Source organism: Pararge aegeria, chromosome 3 (genome assembly GCF_905163445.1).
Source record: "Pararge aegeria chromosome 3, ilParAegt1.1, whole genome shotgun sequence".
Lineage (NCBI taxonomy): Eukaryota > Metazoa > Arthropoda > Insecta > Lepidoptera > Nymphalidae > Pararge > Pararge aegeria.
Window position 1 is genome coordinate 8,887,972 of NC_053182.1, and position 18,670 is coordinate 8,906,641.

General features: G+C 35.1%; 1 protein-coding gene across 2 annotated transcripts; it reads left to right on the plus strand.

The window, feature by feature from the left end:
* Window positions 1–2,830: 2,830 nt before the first annotated feature.
* LOC120636580 (aromatic-L-amino-acid decarboxylase) lies at window positions 2,831–17,584 on the plus strand. 2 transcript variants are annotated; one of them, XM_039908132.1, is made up of 6 exons: window positions 2,831–2,939; window positions 10,609–10,693; window positions 11,468–11,702; window positions 13,376–13,625; window positions 14,517–14,665; window positions 15,637–17,584. In XM_039908132.1, the coding sequence occupies exons 2-6, from the start codon at window positions 10,614–10,616 to the stop codon at window positions 16,351–16,353; spliced, it is 1,431 nt and encodes a 476-aa protein (XP_039764066.1). In that variant the 5' UTR covers window positions 2,831–2,939; window positions 10,609–10,613; the 3' UTR covers window positions 16,354–17,584. The 2 variants fall into 2 exon arrangements, with proteins under 2 accessions (XP_039764066.1, XP_039764057.1); XM_039908123.1 differs by lacking the exon at window positions 2,831–2,939 and adding an exon at window positions 8,934–8,952.
* Window positions 17,585–18,670: the final 1,086 nt, after the last annotated feature.

Sequence of the window (18,670 nt, forward strand, 5' to 3'; positions counted from 1 at the left end):
CTCTTCAGATTTTACGTACATAGTGAAATGGTATATGGTATGCATCATCACCATCTTAATCACTTCAAATGATTGACGCTAACTGCTGGGCATAGGTCTTTAGTAGGACGTTTCACTCGCTAACTTTTTATGCCGCTTGTATTTACTGTTAAATGTCGTCTGTTCGCTTCGTCGGGGGTCTATCAACACGGCGCTTCCCAGTGCGGAAAATTGTACAAAAAAAAGTCGAAAACATTCTTTTTCTTTTTCTATTTACACACATTTTTTTTTCACGTAAATCAAATTGAATACTTCAATATATATATTAAAATATACAAATGCATTTTAAAAAAGACAGCGAGTGTGTGATTTTGACGTAGTTGCGTTATTGGGTGTCCGTATAAGTATAACCGTATAGTTTATTAACCCTTCACTATGAGCGGTTCGAAACACTGGCCATTTTTAAAATTCTAGTATTGAAACAAAATCAAAAGTTTCGGGTGTCCGTCCGATAAAATGCACACTGCTGATAATACAGAACAAGAGCTCGTTCCGATTTAAGGGTAGATATATATTTTTATAGCTGATATTTATTTCATCGTAGCTTTGATTCATTTACACTTATGGTTCAAAAGAGTTGGTAAAATCTTTTATTAAAGAAATTTAAAAATATCATTTTTTCGAAGAAACCGAGAACCGTCGTCAAAAATAATCCCTTAATTTAAAAAAAATATCTTTGTTTAAAAATTAAAAAGTAAAATTTAAAAATTACTACTCTGTTTACCGGTCATCACAAAATCATGCATACCTTGTAAAGCGTGCATCCTGAAGACAGACATGGGATAGATTATTTCTGAAAAAAAAACAAACTGATACCCCAGGTTTTAAAAAAAACGTACTAACGTGAATGAAGTATCAGACATCAGCTAGTACCTTATGCTTAGCATACAAATATGCTGCAATTAGTACACTTATTAACCTAGATACGGTGATTAAAAGACTAAAGCAATTCAGTAAATAGATCATTAAAGTAACTGCAATAAGCGTTTGACTGTGTGTTTGTTGATGGCACTTATCTTATCATTGCCCCTTAAACTTTTGGATGTATTTTGATGTGGTTCTTTTATATTATATTGGTTCGTGAACACGTTTTGCGGTATAGGCTAACAGCAAGCACCGTGCACCGGCGCGCGACTCGGGTTTTTATAGTCATTATGTGACAAGTATAACAACTAACATACGTCATTAGTCATTAAACAGCTCTACCTGGTAATCACAATATTGGGAAGTCCAAGTAGAAACTTACCGACATTTTTACATATTGCAGAATTAGAGAGGTCATTATTAAATTAAATTGGTTAAATCTCTAAATTACAGATAATTATATACAAATGCCTTTGTACATAATATAAAAGAGTTGTCATTTACAGATAGATACTTATTAAGGAGTCACATAGGTACAAAAACTGGCTACGTAATAAATAAATAGACACGCTGACTACTCAGCATCCAGGTTCAGTATATTTCATCTATAAGAATAAATAAATGAATAGATATACTACGGCAATACACACATCGCCACCTAGCCCCAAAATAAGCGTAGCTTACATACGCTACATAAAAATATTTATCAGCATCTACTAAGATGCTGATAAATATTTTTATGTATCATATACATAAATACTTATAATATACCAATAAACACCCAGACACTGAAAAACATTCATGTTCATTACAGAAACATGTTCCAGTTGTGGGAATCGAATCCACTGCCTCAGAAACTCAGAAAGCAGCCGATAAATAAAATATAGCTAAGCGATAAGGTTATATACTCGGGTGATCGTGATGTCCCTTTGAATCCCTAATATCAGCTCCTTCCTGACCCAGCTTTAAGCTTTATTTCGCGGAAAGGGCAATATAGTTTAAGTACTTTATAATGCATGTATTAACAATCCATTACCGGGTTAAACTCTCAGAATGATAAGGGTTTAGGCTTAGTCCACCACGCTGGCTAAGTTTGGATTGGTAGAGTTTACACGCCTTTAAGAACATTCTAGCGAACTCGCAGGCAGCGGGTTGGTCATGACGTTTTCCTTCACCGTTAAAGCATATGTGAACTGCTTTAATTGCAAATGCACGTAATCCGGAAAAATTACTGATGCGTGACGGGGATTGAACTCGTTTCCCCTAGGGAAGCAGAAGTCCTAACAACTACGCTGACACCGCTTCATACCATCATACTTACATTAAGTTTTTTTTTAATTTAACATCATTTCTTCTTGTACTGTCAAACTAGTAATAAATATCATCATAATAATTGATTCCTCATTGCTGGCCATAGGTCTTCTCCCAGGGTTATAGAGCCACCTAACTATACTATTTTAGCAATATTCTACTACTGGACATAGTGTTTTGTGTTCTACTTCAATGCGGTTTTGCGGACTTCAGGTAGGTAACGAAAATGATTGTTATCAAATTTAGCCGTCAAGTCGAACGAGGCACGAAGGAAATGTGAAAATAGGCAAAAATAGGTCAAAAGTCCGTTACACATTATCGACTAAATAGTTCAATGCTGTTGAATATCTGGAATCTGAGAAGTGACCTGCGCTATCAACCTATAGGTAATCTTGGTAAGTAATATAGGTAAAGTCAAACCTATGACAATTTCGAAAGGAAAAAGGCAAAGCTACATATTTTTAGCATAACACCTATCATCGTACAATTCTGTTATCACAGCTCGTGCGCTAAAATCAATCTGATAAATTGAGTGTGATATACTGGTACATAGTGATCCTTCGCTAAGTTACATATATAAAGTGAGCGGCGCATTGGCGCGGGCAGTAAGCGCGAGGTACTGGTCACGGCGTGTGTTATTTACTGCGAAGTGAACGGGCCTATACATAATTCAGTTTCAGTTTATTACGTTAAGTGAACGTTTCAAGAGAAAAAAACATTATTTGGTAAGCACCTATAAGTTAACCTACCTAAAAAGTTTTCAGAACTAGTGTTTTGGTGACAATCTATTGATTGTCATTGAACTGTTTCGATGATTTGGGTTTTAAATTAATTTGTTTACATGATGCTTATTTAGGCTAATATTTTTTTATGCGATTGCATAAGTAATAATATCTGGACGGGAAATCTCCATACCTGGTTTTAATAGATATAACAGGAACTTTTTAATTGTTATAATATACATATTATATTTAATAACTACAAATAAATAGAAATAGGTAAGTAACCTAACCTACAAATATAAACTTTAAAAATATAGCCCTTAGCATAAAATTAGATAGGTAGGTAGTTGGTACTTTATGGTACCCTTTATGGTAGAGAATTAGTATTCTCTACACTGGGTTCTCTGGAGGAGATCGCTTAAAGCGATAAGACCGCCTTTGCGCAACTTATATATATATTTTTATTGTTTTTGTTAGTTCTTGTTTTCACTTAAATTTGTGCAATAAAGACTTTATCTACCTGGTACCTGTCTGCTTACATATTAGAAGATTATTCTCATTACATTGTTTTTATTGTAATAATCTCTGAATCAATATCAATATTCGATTCTTACTTACCTTAATATTGATATATTTTATTATACAAGCCCTTGATTAGTAGAGAGGTATGTATTTAATATTTATAGGCATATTACATAAACACATACCTAGCTGTCTACATTTATGTATTATCAAACCAGAATGCCTTGAACTGTATTAGATGTAAAAGGATCAAAAAATAGGAAGCGGATGTGAATGCAACAATCAAGGTACAAGTGACATACCTAGGTAGACGTAACTACATAAAATTAGACATTTGTCAAATTCTTATCAGGTACCTAGGTAAGTACCCATTTGTTCAAAATAGTAACTTAAACTTTCGTTTTCCGTTACTTTAATCAGTTTTTTTTATTGTTGCTCTACAAATGTATGTATAGTAGAGATACGAATTACCTTTAGACCGGTATACGTACACTTTTGAAGGTCGTTTTTTTATGAATTTGTGTGTTATTATAATATTTTAGCATTATACAAAAACAGTTGATTTAAATGATTGTATCGTAACATTTTATAGCGTATCGTAATATTTTTTTTTTACCAACATTGTAATAAAATATGAACCAACGAGTATATATAGCGATTTAATCTCCTTCCTTAGAGATATAAGAACGAGTTCATATCAATATTATCAGTGGAGGAGTTCAAAGTGGCATTGAAAATTTAAGTTAATATTTTAATAATATAGATTGTAGGTAACTGCTAAAATGCGAATCGCTTGAGGAAAAACGTTTTTAAACTTGTTCCGAGTCAGTCTCACTGCATATTCTTGACAAGCAGCTATCTACGCAGGGAATTACCTACATCCCGTACATGCGGGAAATAACATTCTCCCATAAGAATATTACACACCATTATGGTTCTTTCATTTCTCCTGTCACAAGTCGGTTACAATTTATGAAGGAAATTAAAGTTAGATACTAGACAAACAACCTTGATGTCGCATTCGAAATAAATCATTAGTTTAATATATACTAGAAGTAAAAACGCCCATGATAAAAGTTGTTTCGGATGGACTGTAGCTGATAACCACAACAGGGATTGTTACAGCGTCACCTTAGAGATCCGGAGCGAGCGCGAATCTAGCCAGGAGTTGAACTCCAGGGCTCACGACTTAATTTTTTTTGCGCTGGAATCTCGTCGGACGCCCGATTTCAACGGACGTGGTTTACGTACGTAGAAATCGGGCTCTTCGTTTTTGCCGGCAAAGACTTTGGTTATATTCAGTTCAGGTATCCTACTTGATCGTGTGTTGTAAAAGATGTGTTAGGGCTTCTCGTAAGGAGAGTGTCACTATAATCGGGAATGTAAGGACGCCTCAATGTGCGTTTTGAACTTATTCTGGAGGAATGTGAAGCCCTCGTTAGAGCTGTGAGGTTGATGTGTGAAAACTATGACACTACTACTACTAGGCAAGGACATAATATAGAAGTACGAATTTTTGTATAGGGCGACCTAATAAAGTGAATTAACGACGTTTTTTATAAAGAAAACCGACTTTGTAAAACAACAAAAAAAGCGAGAAATTAAAATGTAATATTACACACATCCATCATGTGCGCCAATCCTAGGAGAGTTGATGAGGCTGTGCGAGACGATAATTTTTGTCATTTCCTGGGGAGAAAAATGTCTCCTGTCCCATGCGAGTCGTGCAGTGGAACATAGAATGATCATGAACGATGAAAAAGAAATTAGCATGGTATCGTTGATAATAATTTGTTTTCCTAAGCTGTATAATCAATTGACTAATTCATGAAACCACTGAGGTGGCGCATTTGAGTCTATTAGTAACGATACCTTGCGTGCGTTCCCTTATTTACCTTGACCGTTGCAATATCAATGAATGCTAATATTGTGCCTTAGATTATCTATTATGCTTGAAATAATTATTTTGATTAAGGAGCTCGAGTTTTTATTTCTGACATGCTAGGGACTGAGAAAGGCGATCCTTACAGGTTTGAAAATAATAGAGGTCATTTAAAACATACCTATCCTTATCAATATTCTAGGCATACTATTTGAATTGATTAGGAAATATAAATTATTACTGAAGCTGGATATTCACTATGCTAAGGAATCTAGAAAATATAAGAAAGGTTGAATAAAACAAATATTTTAAATTTTGGTAGCAGAGATTTTAATTTATTTCAGTAATGTTTGTCGCTGCCTCACCTCATACATTAATCACAAATGATATAATCCCTCGTCCACCTTACTTATATAATAAACTCTTCGCTTATTGTACGTAAATAATCTTCCCCCATTGATTCCCATTCTGTAGCCGTCCAAACTCTTTCTAGAAGCCTTGAAGGCCACACAGGTTGCCGAAAACATCTGAGTACGATGCTGGGGATCCTAAGTAGAACCTAGCACGTTTGTCGGTTTTCTGGTGCTTTGATGCGTGCTCTGCACAGAAGGCTGACGACAGTAACACGTTTAATGGAAAGATGTTTTTTTTAATTGGCTGTGCCCATCAGTAAGAGAAATGAAGAGGATGCAATGTGATCTAATTCGAGCAGTTCTAGGTGTTCGAAGGACTAAAGTTCGCAAACTAGCGGATACTCAGCTTTAGAATCTAAAACAGTGAAGATGGGTATTACATAGTGGCTATATTAAAAATCTTGTTATTTCAATACATTCTTGGCATAAAAAAATTCAATTAAGAATAAAATATTCAATTATTCCAATTCTGAGAATCTATTGTCGTTGTAAAGAACTTCACCCACTTTATTCATTCAAGGCCAATATTTGCAATTTAACTTTTTATAGATCGTAATTTATTAATGAACTTAAAGTGGACACAGTTTTTCTTTGTTCTTAAATTATTTCTTTGTAACTAAATTGCTTCGTTGGTCTGGTTAGCGTGATCAACTCTGGATCACGAAGTCCTTAATTGATTTCCGGATCGGGCCTTAAATTGTTTTTTCTGTTTATCTGTCCTTAACATTTACCTGGATTAGGAAATTGGTGGCCTTATAGAGCACGTTAAGCCTTCGTTCCCGATTAATTATAAATGCGAAAGTTTGTATGGATAGATGGATGTTGGTTACTCTTTCACGCAAAAACTATAGCACCGTTTGACTGAATTCTGGAATGGAGTTTGATTATACCCTGGATTAACATAAGCTGCTTTTTATCCCAGGAAAATGTATGGTTCCTGCAGGATTCATGAAAAACCCAAAAACTTCCTAGAAAGCCACGGGCAACAACTGGTTATCCAAAACCTATTATGATAATAATCAGTGTTCAAGCCCACCAACCCACATTGGAGCAGCAACATCAGTGTCTAATCTTTAGAACCTTTATTTTCATGAGTCATCAGACTAAGGGTTATAGATATAAGAGGCCTGTGCCCAGTAGTAAGACATAAATGTTGTGGATGGTGAATTTTGAACTTAAAAAATTCAAAATTCATTTATTTTAATTCATAGGAATTCATAGGCGAATGGAAATGTCTGAGATTAATTGAAAAAAAACATTTCTATATTTATAAACAAAGCTCATATAATGACCACAAGATTTTCCTACTAGGAACAAATCATCAACCTATAATTTTGAAGATGTACAAGGGAGGAGTAGAGTTTCTATAGTTCCTGTTTTCAAAAAACATTTATTGACGATTTAAAATGGAATTTTAATAGCATAGGTACATTTAGTTGGGTATAGCGGCAACGTTGCTTGTGCCGAGGTCCGCAGGTAACCTCGCACCACTTGCCCGCAGCGTTAAGCAACAGCCGCTCTCTCGGCATTGAGTATGGCCACAGAATTAGTATGGCTACTAAAATCTGCAGTGTCTCCACCATTATGTATTTTAATACGATAAATAATAAAAACTAAAACAATACATTGGCCGGCGCTGTTAGGGTTGCCAATCTAACTCTATAATGCTTATACATTAAGGTATTTACTTTATAATCCATACTTATAATAAAACTGTAACTGGAAGAAGTACATTTAATATATTTTGAAAATTTCGACCGGGGGAGGCTTTATAATCGATACTGAGTCCAAAACAGAATTTATTTAATTTTTGTCTGTCTGTCCGAGCATTACGTGAAAACTACAGAACGGATTTAAATAAAATTTGGTATAGCGGTAGCTGATATACCGGGTCAATATATACAAAGCTTTTTATCTCGATAAACAATAAGTTTCCTCAGGGAAATGTGTTGAAAATTTTTATCAATTTTACTTCATAGCTCCGTTAAATTTGAACCGATTTCAATAATTTTTTTTTTATTAAAAGTGTATACTATCAAACATGTATTGTCTTATTCAGATCTGATAAATATTGTCGGAAATAAAGGACATAACTCTTCACAAATAACAGTAAGTCGCAAGGCATATAAGTATAACTGCATAATATGCTAAATGCGAAAGTTTGTGTGAATGATAGATGGATGTAAGTATGTATGTATCAACTAAAATAATGCCAACATAGCTATCCACGATGATTACGATTTTAGCATCAGATCTATTCTAGCTTCTCTATTAACTCATACGCGGACGAAGTCGCGTGGGTCCGCTCGTCTGTAATATAATTATTTGAGTGCGTCATCGCTACCATTAATTTTTGCTAATACGTACAAGTAATACTAAATGTCATAATTAAAAAAAATACTAACGATATTATTTTTCTCCCTGTGCCTGCTACAGCAGCTCGAAGAGATGACCGGGCGTACTTAAAAGGATACCAAAAGTGTTAATAATTACAATACATATACTCCTTTTTCAAAAGTTAGTACTCTATATCTGTACTCTATCATAAATCTGATATAAAATATTTCTTTAAAAAAAATTGGCAACCCTGGTTACTATTTTAAGTCGTCAAATTCCATTACGTCTCGCTGCTGTCTATTAAAATACTTCTTCTTTCGTAGGATAGTGATAAAGAGCTTTGAAATACTGATGGTCATCGGCTATAACCACTGCATTATGCTTCAGTGCAGGTCATCACCCTTTCGTATAGATTGTCGCATGACGTTTAATTATATATAGGTATATCTATATATATAGTGTGATTCTTAAGGTTTTTTTAAAAAACCCGTGAAAACCGTTTGATTTCCTGGGATGAAAATTAGCCTTCTTACTCTCCGTCGTTTGTACTAACTTTATGCCATATCAAATCAAGTTCATTGGTTGCTTAGTTAGGCGGTGGTGCACGGACAAACAAACCAAAAAACACCTTCGTATTTACAATAATAAAATAAAATATTAAGTAATAGCTCGTCGGTCTAGTGGTTACCATGTACCAGGACACAAGCGGCACGCGACCGTGTCGTGTAGAAATCTCTAAAAGCGACCTATGTCCAGCAGTTACTGAACCTATGTAGACTATCGGAATATTTATGACCTTACTAACAATGGTTTTGCATTTTCAGATCTATCATGTCTGAGCAAGACCTAAAGTTAAAATTTGGTTTGTTTCTCCATACTATGAATATATGTATTTACTTATTTCATGTGTTTTATGTGTTGTGTTTTATGTCTATGTTGCCATGACTTGTGTAGTCTATTTTATGTGCTGCGTTTGATCTGAAAAAAAATACAATTTCTTAAATTATTAGAAACAAGCTTTTCATATTCTTATCTGGAAGCCCCTTTAATAAACCATACAAAAACCACTGACTTCTTTCCATTTAGCAGTTGACAGTAATTATTTTACCTCTGATGTTCAAAACGTTTACCATAAAATGGGGAAAATTGGAAAAAGTTTGTGTGCTACAACATTCCGCGGTCTGCGCAGGGCGTTCACTGTTTTCGGACACAGTTCACTGTATGCATGGCTGAATGACGGTTCTGTATGCTCTAAATGCTGCTTGTACCGTGTGGGTGCATAAGTCGTTCATATTGGATTACAATGATGGCACTTCGTTAACATGCATTGTTATCCAAACCATTTAAATTCTCACCACGTGAGTTAGGAAAATTGTAGCTCAATCGATTTGTGTTCATTTAAACCATAGGTTAGCAAGTAGCAAGATTTGACCCATAGATAGATATTAACTCACATGGGAAGTTAAGTAATATTGAAAAGCTTGTAAACAATGCATGACGCTTTGTATGTGCCTGTTATTTGATGTTTTCACACAAGGTGTTCGATCATTAATCTGCGTAGATCATCAGACTCATCATACGGTATCAATTAAAAGGAATGGGTACCTTTAGTGGCGTGCATAGAGCCTTAGAGGGTATGCACAGGGTATGCAGATGATATATAATTATGAAAATCTCTAGTAAAAGCTATAAAAAACTTAAGAATAGGCATTGTAAGAGTTATAAAATTCTATCCTCAAGTATTTATGACTCATCTTGGAGATTTTATTCAATTACCTTAACTCTTTTACGTAAAACAAAAGTGGACATAAAATCAATCAAAAGACGCGATTCATCCACAATAATACAAAATAGTTGGAAAATCCAAAAGTACACGCCTCATAATCTCATTCATTACAATAAAATTGAGATTATTTATAAATAATAATTAAACTGCATCGAATTATACCGTGAAAAGTAATAGGCTTCTATTCCTCAAAATACTGAAGCCTATAAAAAAACCAACTCGATAAGTGAAGTATTTCGTCGTTATCGTGACAAGATACAGGATCCGCACATACAGAAACACGGAAGTCCAAGACAGAACTTTTTTAAACAATTTTTTAATTAGTTTAAATAATAAAAAGAGATTTAAAAACATCACGAGTAAATAAAAATATCAAAAACAGATTTTTTTCTCAACATTTGTCTATTTATATTCACTTATAAAAGCAATAAAGAATAAAAAAGTGACATTTTAAGTTGGAGAATCACTCGGTGTGCGTAAACTGACAGTAATACCCACCTCAACGCTTTGCTTATGAGGTGGGTGTGGGGGTGTGCAATATATAAAATCAAAATTAAAAATATGTTCTTAGTCATCATTATTATAATAGTCAAGTCCTTTCATTTGATATTTATATTAAGAGAGTACTAAAAAAATTGTAACCCTCAATTTTTTAGCTTAGGAGTAGTATTTAAAGCATGGTAGAAGGTAAAAATAATAGTAATGTAAATTAATGTTCAATTTTTATTCTAGATGCAATGGAAGCTAAGGAGTTCAAGGATTTCTCGTCGGCAATGACGAACTACATTGCCGAATATTTAGAAAACATCCGCGACAGGTAAGTGGTACACACACCAGTTTCTAAATCTGACTAATACTGTCATATTGATTATCATATATAAGATCTTTTTGTTATTTTGTGAACAATTCAAACAATAACCGCAAAAATACTTTACCACAAAAATTACGAGAGTTATCTGTACTAAACAAAGCAAGTTGAAATATTTTGTGGTTGTTCACGAGGTTTCAAAAAGTTTCACAAAGACTTAAATAAAAGTCTTATCTACAGTTTTTATTCAAATTCTAATTCAAAATTGTTTTATTCATGTAGACCTATCACAAGCTTCACAAACTAATGAAGCGTTACTACAAAATATATATTTGTTACCAAAAGATAAATAAATTCTTTATTTATTTAGGTACGTACGTTCTTTGATACCATTTTGCCTTACTAATTTTTATTTTACTAATACATACATATAAGGGACGGGTTTCCTCTCAGAATGAGAGTTTTAGGTCGTAGTTCACCACGCTGCCTTAGTGCAGATTGGTAGAAACCGCTTTTTAAAAACGTTATGGAGAACTCTCAGACTTGCAAATTTCCTCTCTTTCTTTTCCTTTCCCGGTAAATCAAATGATATTTTGAATTCCTTAAATTAAAAAAAACGCACAACTCCGAAATTTTTATTCACGAACGAACACGGTCACTCTGAATGGAAGGCAAAAATATAACCACTAGGTTATCAAAGCTTTGCATTTTTACGCATAGGACTAAAAACTAAGTAATTTATTCCTGTTTTGTAATAATACCTATTACTTCTTCACTTTATAGACAAGTGGTACCATCAGTGAAGCCAGGTTACCTACGGCCATTAGTTCCGGAGCAAGCACCAGAGAAGCCGGAGCCCTGGACAGCTGTGATGGATGACATTGAGCGCGTGATTATGTCCGGGGTCACCCACTGGCACTCGCCTCGCTTCCACGCTTACTTCCCTACTGCTAACTCGTATCCAGCTATCGTTGCTGACATGCTCAGCGGAGCTATTGCGTGCATTGGTTTCACTTGGGTACGTACGATCAAACTTACTAATTTAACATACAGTTATTGAAATTTTCACGAATTTGATAATTTGATTATATATAAATAATTAATATCATAATTGACGGGTATACGTAATTACCATATTTGAGTATAAACACTGGTGCGATTTTATAACAACTTTTGCAAAACCAAAACGTTGAGATCTCGCAGAAGGCATGGAGCCATGGGACTCTTCCCATGGCGAGCTTTTGCGCTCCCCCCCCCCCCCCCCATTTTAACGCTGTTAACACCCTTAAGGTGGTTATCAGCTACTGTCCTTCCGAAAAGTATAATACCTTCAATCTCTTTCATGCAAGACTCAGCAACCAGAAATAAAAATAAGCTTTCTTTTGGGTTGTGATATGATGAGTGGTGCAATGCGACTCATCATCATCATAATCATTTCAATTCATTAGCGGCACACTACAGGGCACGGGTTTCCAGCAGTGCTTGGGCCGTTAGTCCACCACGCTGGCCCAGTGCAGTTTTGTGGACACAATGGTGTATTGCAATGTTAATCGCGCCCATTCAATTAGTTAGTCTTTGTAATAGGTAACCCGTTAGCACCCTTCAGAATGTGTGTCAGGCACAATGTAATGATAACTAAGAAATTTTAACAGAGTTGATTGAAATTATTTATTGGTAGGTTTTGCACCTGTAAACTTATAAACAGGTAGGTAGGTACCTACCAATACTGCGAATGGAATGAAGGAAACTGGATCGAAGTTATTTTAATACCTGCTCTTATAATAATAAAGTAACGTATAAAATTCATATTGCATACTGTCGCAAAGTCAATGTCATTGTCAATGGTGCCGTAAAAATGCGTACAAGGTAAACCGGTGACGTGGGTAAAAAAATGGCTTGGTGCGAGTTAGGCTTGCACACGAAGGGTTCGGTACCGAGCCTCCAAAGTGCACCATAAACACTACATACTGCTTTAACATTATATGATACATCAAAAACACGTTTATTTTACCTATGGCGTTTAATTTTCATTTTTTTCCCCTTTTTTATTGATAATTTGCGGCAATAATATTATGTTACGAGTACAACTCTCCTAATAACGATCATGAGATCCAGTCCGCTGACGACAGCCGGACGGACGGACGTAGACGGACAGCGGAAATTTAGTTCTAGGGTCACGTTGTCTCTCATTCGGTACGGAACCCTAAACATTTAACAATTCAATCGTTAAGACTTTAATACACTCACTAGTCAAAGCGTTAAGATACCGTAAAGCAATCGTTCTTCCTATTGGATAGAAGCAGGCGTTACTTTAAATAAATAATAAATAATCTTCCTAAATAAATAATAATAAAAATCTTCGGCAATGTACCCTCTACGCACGTTTCGCTTCGAAACCGGAGCCCCCTCAGGTGATGTTGACTTTACAATGAACAATTGTTAAGATTTTACAATGAATAATTGTTTGGTGTGGAGTATAAGGATTGAATATTACACATACACATTGTCCTGCTTTTCGCGGAGTATAGCAAATTAAGCTTAATTTTCAAAATAAATCGTACTTCCAACTAGAGTTGGTACTTACACTAATTGTACGATGAACATTTCCTGATTTACTTCCAAACTATATTTATATGTGCAATATGTACCTAGTAGCTTTATATATTTAAAGAATGACTCTTAAAATTACAGATTGCCAGCCCTGCTTGCACCGAACTGGAAGTTGTGATGTTGGATTGGCTGGGTCAGATGCTCGGACTCCCCGAAGAATTCCTGGCGCGGTCTGGCGGAGAAGCTGGCGGCGTGATCCAAGGCACTGCCAGTGAAGCTACCCTAGTTGCACTTCTTGGCGCAAAGGCTCGTACAATGCAAAGAGTTAAGGAACAACACCCTGAATGGACTGAAGTTGAAATTCTTTCGAAACTCGTGGGATACTGTAATAGTGAGTACCATTCATCGCAGCATTAATAAACTTCCCTGTAGATACTAATTGCTCTAATCAAAGCCGATATTAGACGGGTTTTTTGAATTTAGAACTGTCTATTTATAGTGGAAGGCGTCGATTTATAAACAGTGAACCATACAGTGAACGCATGTTGAACTGCAGAATATCATTGCACAGAATATATAATCCATAGACTATGCTAGATTATATCTTTGTTTTTTTGTAAGTAAGCGAAGAAATAGAGCTAGCGGACGACGCCAAATGGTGGGTCGCGTAATAGTGAATATGAGCTTGTTTGTACTAGACTAATAAAAATTCTGCAGAGACGGTTTTGTTATCCGTGGCAGTATAGAATGATGAATGTAGGTACGAGTGAATGTACTACATAGCAGTGTATAGTCGGTATATTAAATATCTATGTAAATTCATTAAAATTAATAAATTAAATTATCATTTTTATATTTTGGATATAAAATTTTTTATAATATTTATTAGTTAATTTCACTAACAACTACTATTGCAGGACGAAGTTATGAAATAGAATTTTTTTTTTCTTTACTAACCACTCTAGTTTGTGCCTTTTCAAAGCTACTTGACACTGGCAAAGTACATCGTGCTGTTGTGGCACTAAGAAAAGCCATAAATCAAAAGAAGAAGAAGAGCTACATAGCGAAAGCTGTCAGTTAGCACACAAGTTACATTTTATCTCGTTTAAAATTAAAATTCCCACATATACCTACTTAGATAAACGTGGGTAATAAGTAAATAAATCCACATGGATTGACTATAAGGCTGTAAGGCGGTAGAATTTCTTGTCCAAATTCTGAAGTCCACGAAGTTGCAAGCAGAAGCTAGTTATTAACAAATAATTATTATTTTCCAAAACAGAGCAAGCCCATTCGTCTGTTGAGCGCGCTGGACTTCTGGGTGGTGTAAGACTACGCAGTCTGAAGCCCGACAACAAACGTCGTCTACGAGGGGACACTCTCAAAGAGGCTATAGAAGAGGATGTTCGCAATGGACTTATACCTTTTTATGTGAGTATTAAGCTTAGTTTTTTTTTTTTTGGTACGCACTCAGTTATCCTCTGATATGGTGTCAGAGACCTTCTTTATGCGACTTTTGCTCTGAATAAGTGCCAGCTCACGATTGTCGTGATATGGTTATGCTACATAATACAAATATAGCATAATACTATTATGTAGTATTAAACTAAGTTAAGTTATAGCAAAACTAAATATTTACTAATATTTTAGTCCCACGGGATTTGTAAAAAACAGTAAACAACGCGGAGGAAAGGCGTAAATAACACGGGCGACAACTAGTTCCATACTAACTTTTGCCATTTGTCTTATATTTACCTATATTTACAAACCATTGCTTAACAACGAATGCCCAATTTTTTTATATTGTTGGGTTTTGTTTCAGAATTGTAATCCCTATTTTTAGGATGTAACGGATTATTACATAAAATGCCATTTTATAATAATACCTACTGCTCATTGATTATAATTGAAGTCGTTGCTACTGCTATAAACTATGGTACCCCGGCGTTACCAGTACTAAAATAAAGGGTTGTTGAATATTTATATAGATACCTTATTGAAAATTTGTATTTCTTTAATCTAATTAACGTAGTTAAAGATGTTCCAGGAAATAATGTAGAAGTAAAATTTTAATGGAAAACTCGATTTTACAATATTTAATTATTGAAACTGTGGCAATCCTATTCGTGATTACATAAGGCTCATTTACAAAGAGTCAACATCGAGTTATCTAGCGGAGTACTTAAAGTGCACATGTAGAGTAAATTTGAAAATTTTTATACCTTCAACAACTACAGATAACGAGATCCTGGGTTCGATTCCTGGGTCTGGCAAAAACTGTGCTAAGTAAGGTGTTAGCAGAAGCGAGAGTTGAGCTCTGAATCCCTTTATCCAATTTGTGGAAGCTTGACAGTTGTAGGCTTGTGATGATTAAGTTTATACATATTAAGAAATTGTTTCAGGTCGTCGCGACTCTGGGAACCACTTCTTCATGCGCTTTCGACCTATTAGATGAGATCGGTGACGTTTGCCAAGAAAAAGACATTTGGTTACACGTTGATGCCGCTTACGCTGGTTCAGCGTTCATTTGTCCAGAATACCGTTACCTGATGAAGGGCGTGGAGAAGGCTGACTCGTTCAACTTTAATCCACACAAATGGATGCTGGTTAATTTCGACTGTTCCGCTATGTGGCTGAAACAACCCAGATGGATAGTGGATGCTTTTAACGTTGACCCACTATACCTGAAACATGATCAACAAGGATCCGCTCCTGATTACCGCCACTGGCAAATTCCCCTCGGCCGTCGTTTCCGCTCTCTTAAACTGTGGTTTGTCTTGAGGTTGTACGGCGTAGAGAATCTCCAAAAGCATATTCGCAAACAGATAGCCTTAGCTCACCTTTTCGAAAAACTCTGTCTCGATGATGAGCGATTTGAATTGTTCGAAGAAGTCACTATGGGTCTAGTTTGCTATCGACTGAAAGGCAGCAATGACATTAACGAGGCTCTATTGAGGCGCATTAATGGCCGCGGTAAGATTCATCTTGTCCCATCGAAAGTCGACGATGTTTATTTCCTGAGATTGGCGATCTGTTCCCGTTTCTCCGAGGAGAGCGACATTCATGAGTCTTGGCAAGAAATTAAGGCTTCGGCTGATGAAATTCTTGCGGAAAAATAGATGAATATACAAAATATAGAACAACAGATCATTTATGAATATCGATAATCGAATGTATTGTATAACTCATATATTACCTTTACTAAAGGTGTATTATGTCCTATTAATGATTATATATTTAGACGCCAAAAGTTCTTGATAAAATGATATATCTTTATCGCTTTTGGAGTATTTCGAGAATGGAGTCATTAGGTACTATATATATAAATAATTCAAACGATGTGTTTGAATATGTAGGTACAAATAAATTTTCATTTTCTGTTAAAGTAATGGATACTCGATTTACATTTTTAAAAACTTAAATGTTTATTGTTTATTCACATTCGAGATTGTATATTTTTATGTATTAAGCTTATATTTTTCAACTAATTTTTATACTTTATTCGCAAAGCTTTCACAAAAATTGTCTCGGTTGTGTACGCTATGTTTATATGAGGCTAAAGTAAATGGGTACCTAATGGTCTCTCTTAAATAAATATAAAGTGATAACCGTGAAAAGTAAAGTAACGGTATAAAAACATGAAATTAAGTAATCTAAAAAAATACCAACCCTAACTAATGCATCTTATATTGACATCGCAATAACATTATTGTGTATATGTATTGTGTGTGCGTATAAACGCGTGTTTGAATTATTATTATAATATATTCTAGATCTTAACCTTATTGCTTTTGCCACAGTAATCTGTGACCCTATTTGACCTGTTTGAATATTAGCACAGCTGACTAAATGGTTGATGCTGCATATTTTTATATGACAACTTTAATATAACACGCATTTCCCTAAAGGTGATCTCAGAAAAAAATGCGGAAGAATCTTTATTATGAATAAAGTATTCATTCTATATAATAAAGAACTTTTTTGTTATGATGCCGATGGAAGATTAAGTAATAACTAATTTCAGCACGGCTTGCATGCGCAGGAGACAAATATATCCCCGGGAAAGAAAAATTTATCTTCTCTCACAGCTTCATCAACTCTCAGAAAACACGCGCATAAGTGGAAATAATATTATCCAAATAATATATGTGTAATAAAAAACGGGGGTTAACTTCTCCTATTCCATGTTCCCGTGGTTTAGCGGGTGGACACGTTCATTATATCCCTTGGGATATAATTTTCTGCCCATGCTAGCCCTGCAGGTATACTGCGGTTTACAGATGGGCTGATCGGCCCTACCAACTATCATCGTGAGTAATATTTACCGCTAATATTTATTTCTAGTAACTGGTCTTAACAACTACTTACTTTATATTTTATTTTTCACTTTCTTTTTATAGTAAATAATGTCAGGTAAACCTTACATACCTACTTCTTAAAAAGTTGAACTGTGTTGATTTAATTATTTATTGCCATGGTGTACCTAATACGATGATATTAATAATTTTATTTATTAATACCTTTAAATATGTTTAAATAAATATATGAACGTGAGTTTTATGTTATTTTTCTATAACCTTGTACAATATAGGTAACTACCAAGTTCAAATCAGTATCCCAACCAAAAATTGTTTGTGTCCTCATTGCACTAAGTTCTAATCGTTGCTTGAAGCTAAATTGGCAGTAGCATTTAATCTGATTTAAAAAGGATTTAATGTTACTAGCACATTATTTATTACTTACGTCCGCGTCCTGCTATGGTTATCTAAGTTTTAAGACGTTAAAATGCTAATAATTTTCTGAAAGACGAAAATAGTAAAATTATTTCTCCCCAGTACCTACCTACTAATTTTGAGCGTGGTCACGGCACATGAGAGTCCAAGCACCCTCCTCATCCCGCGGGTGTTTTACAAGACGACTAGGGAAATATAGCAAGGATCTCAGTGATACTACTACCATTTTCGTAGTAGCATTGAGTCCGGTGCGATCTGCGATCATCAAGCGATGAGCTGTTACAGGCTATTATTAATTTATGTAACTCGGGTGACATGATCCGCTCGTACAATTAGGAACAAGAATTAGGGATATAATGAGGATACAATTGATTATGTAATTCCGAAGTTTTTTTTATTCCTCTGCAAGTTAGCCCTTGAATGCAATCTCACCTGCTAGTAAGTGATGAAGCAGACTAAGATGGTAACGGGCTAACCAGTTAGGGGTATGGCTAGCCGAGCTGGTGTGTTAAGCCCATACCCCTACGTCGACACGCACCGGAATGGTGGTGGTAACTAGCCACGGCATAAACTTTTTACTAAATAAATATAGGGTATCTCCTAAATACCCCATATTTATTACTACTAATGGCCACGTGAGTAATACACTTCTAAGAAAAAAGAATAATAAGTAAATCTCCTTGATCTATGGATTATATCTGTC

What these genes read in the sequence shown, in the direction of transcription:
- LOC120636580 (XM_039908132.1), top strand. Translation starts at nt 10,614, where the DNA reads ATGGAAGCTAAGGAGTTCAAGGATTTCTCGTCGGCAATGACGAACTAC. An exon ending in TTAGAAAACATCCGCGACAG is followed by an intron (nt 10,694 to 11,467) that starts GTAAGTGGTACA and finishes TTCACTTTATAG; the next exon opens with ACAAGTGGTACCATCAGTGA. An exon ending in CGTGCATTGGTTTCACTTGG is followed by an intron (nt 11,703 to 13,375) that starts GTACGTACGATC and finishes TTAAAATTACAG; the next exon opens with ATTGCCAGCCCTGCTTGCAC.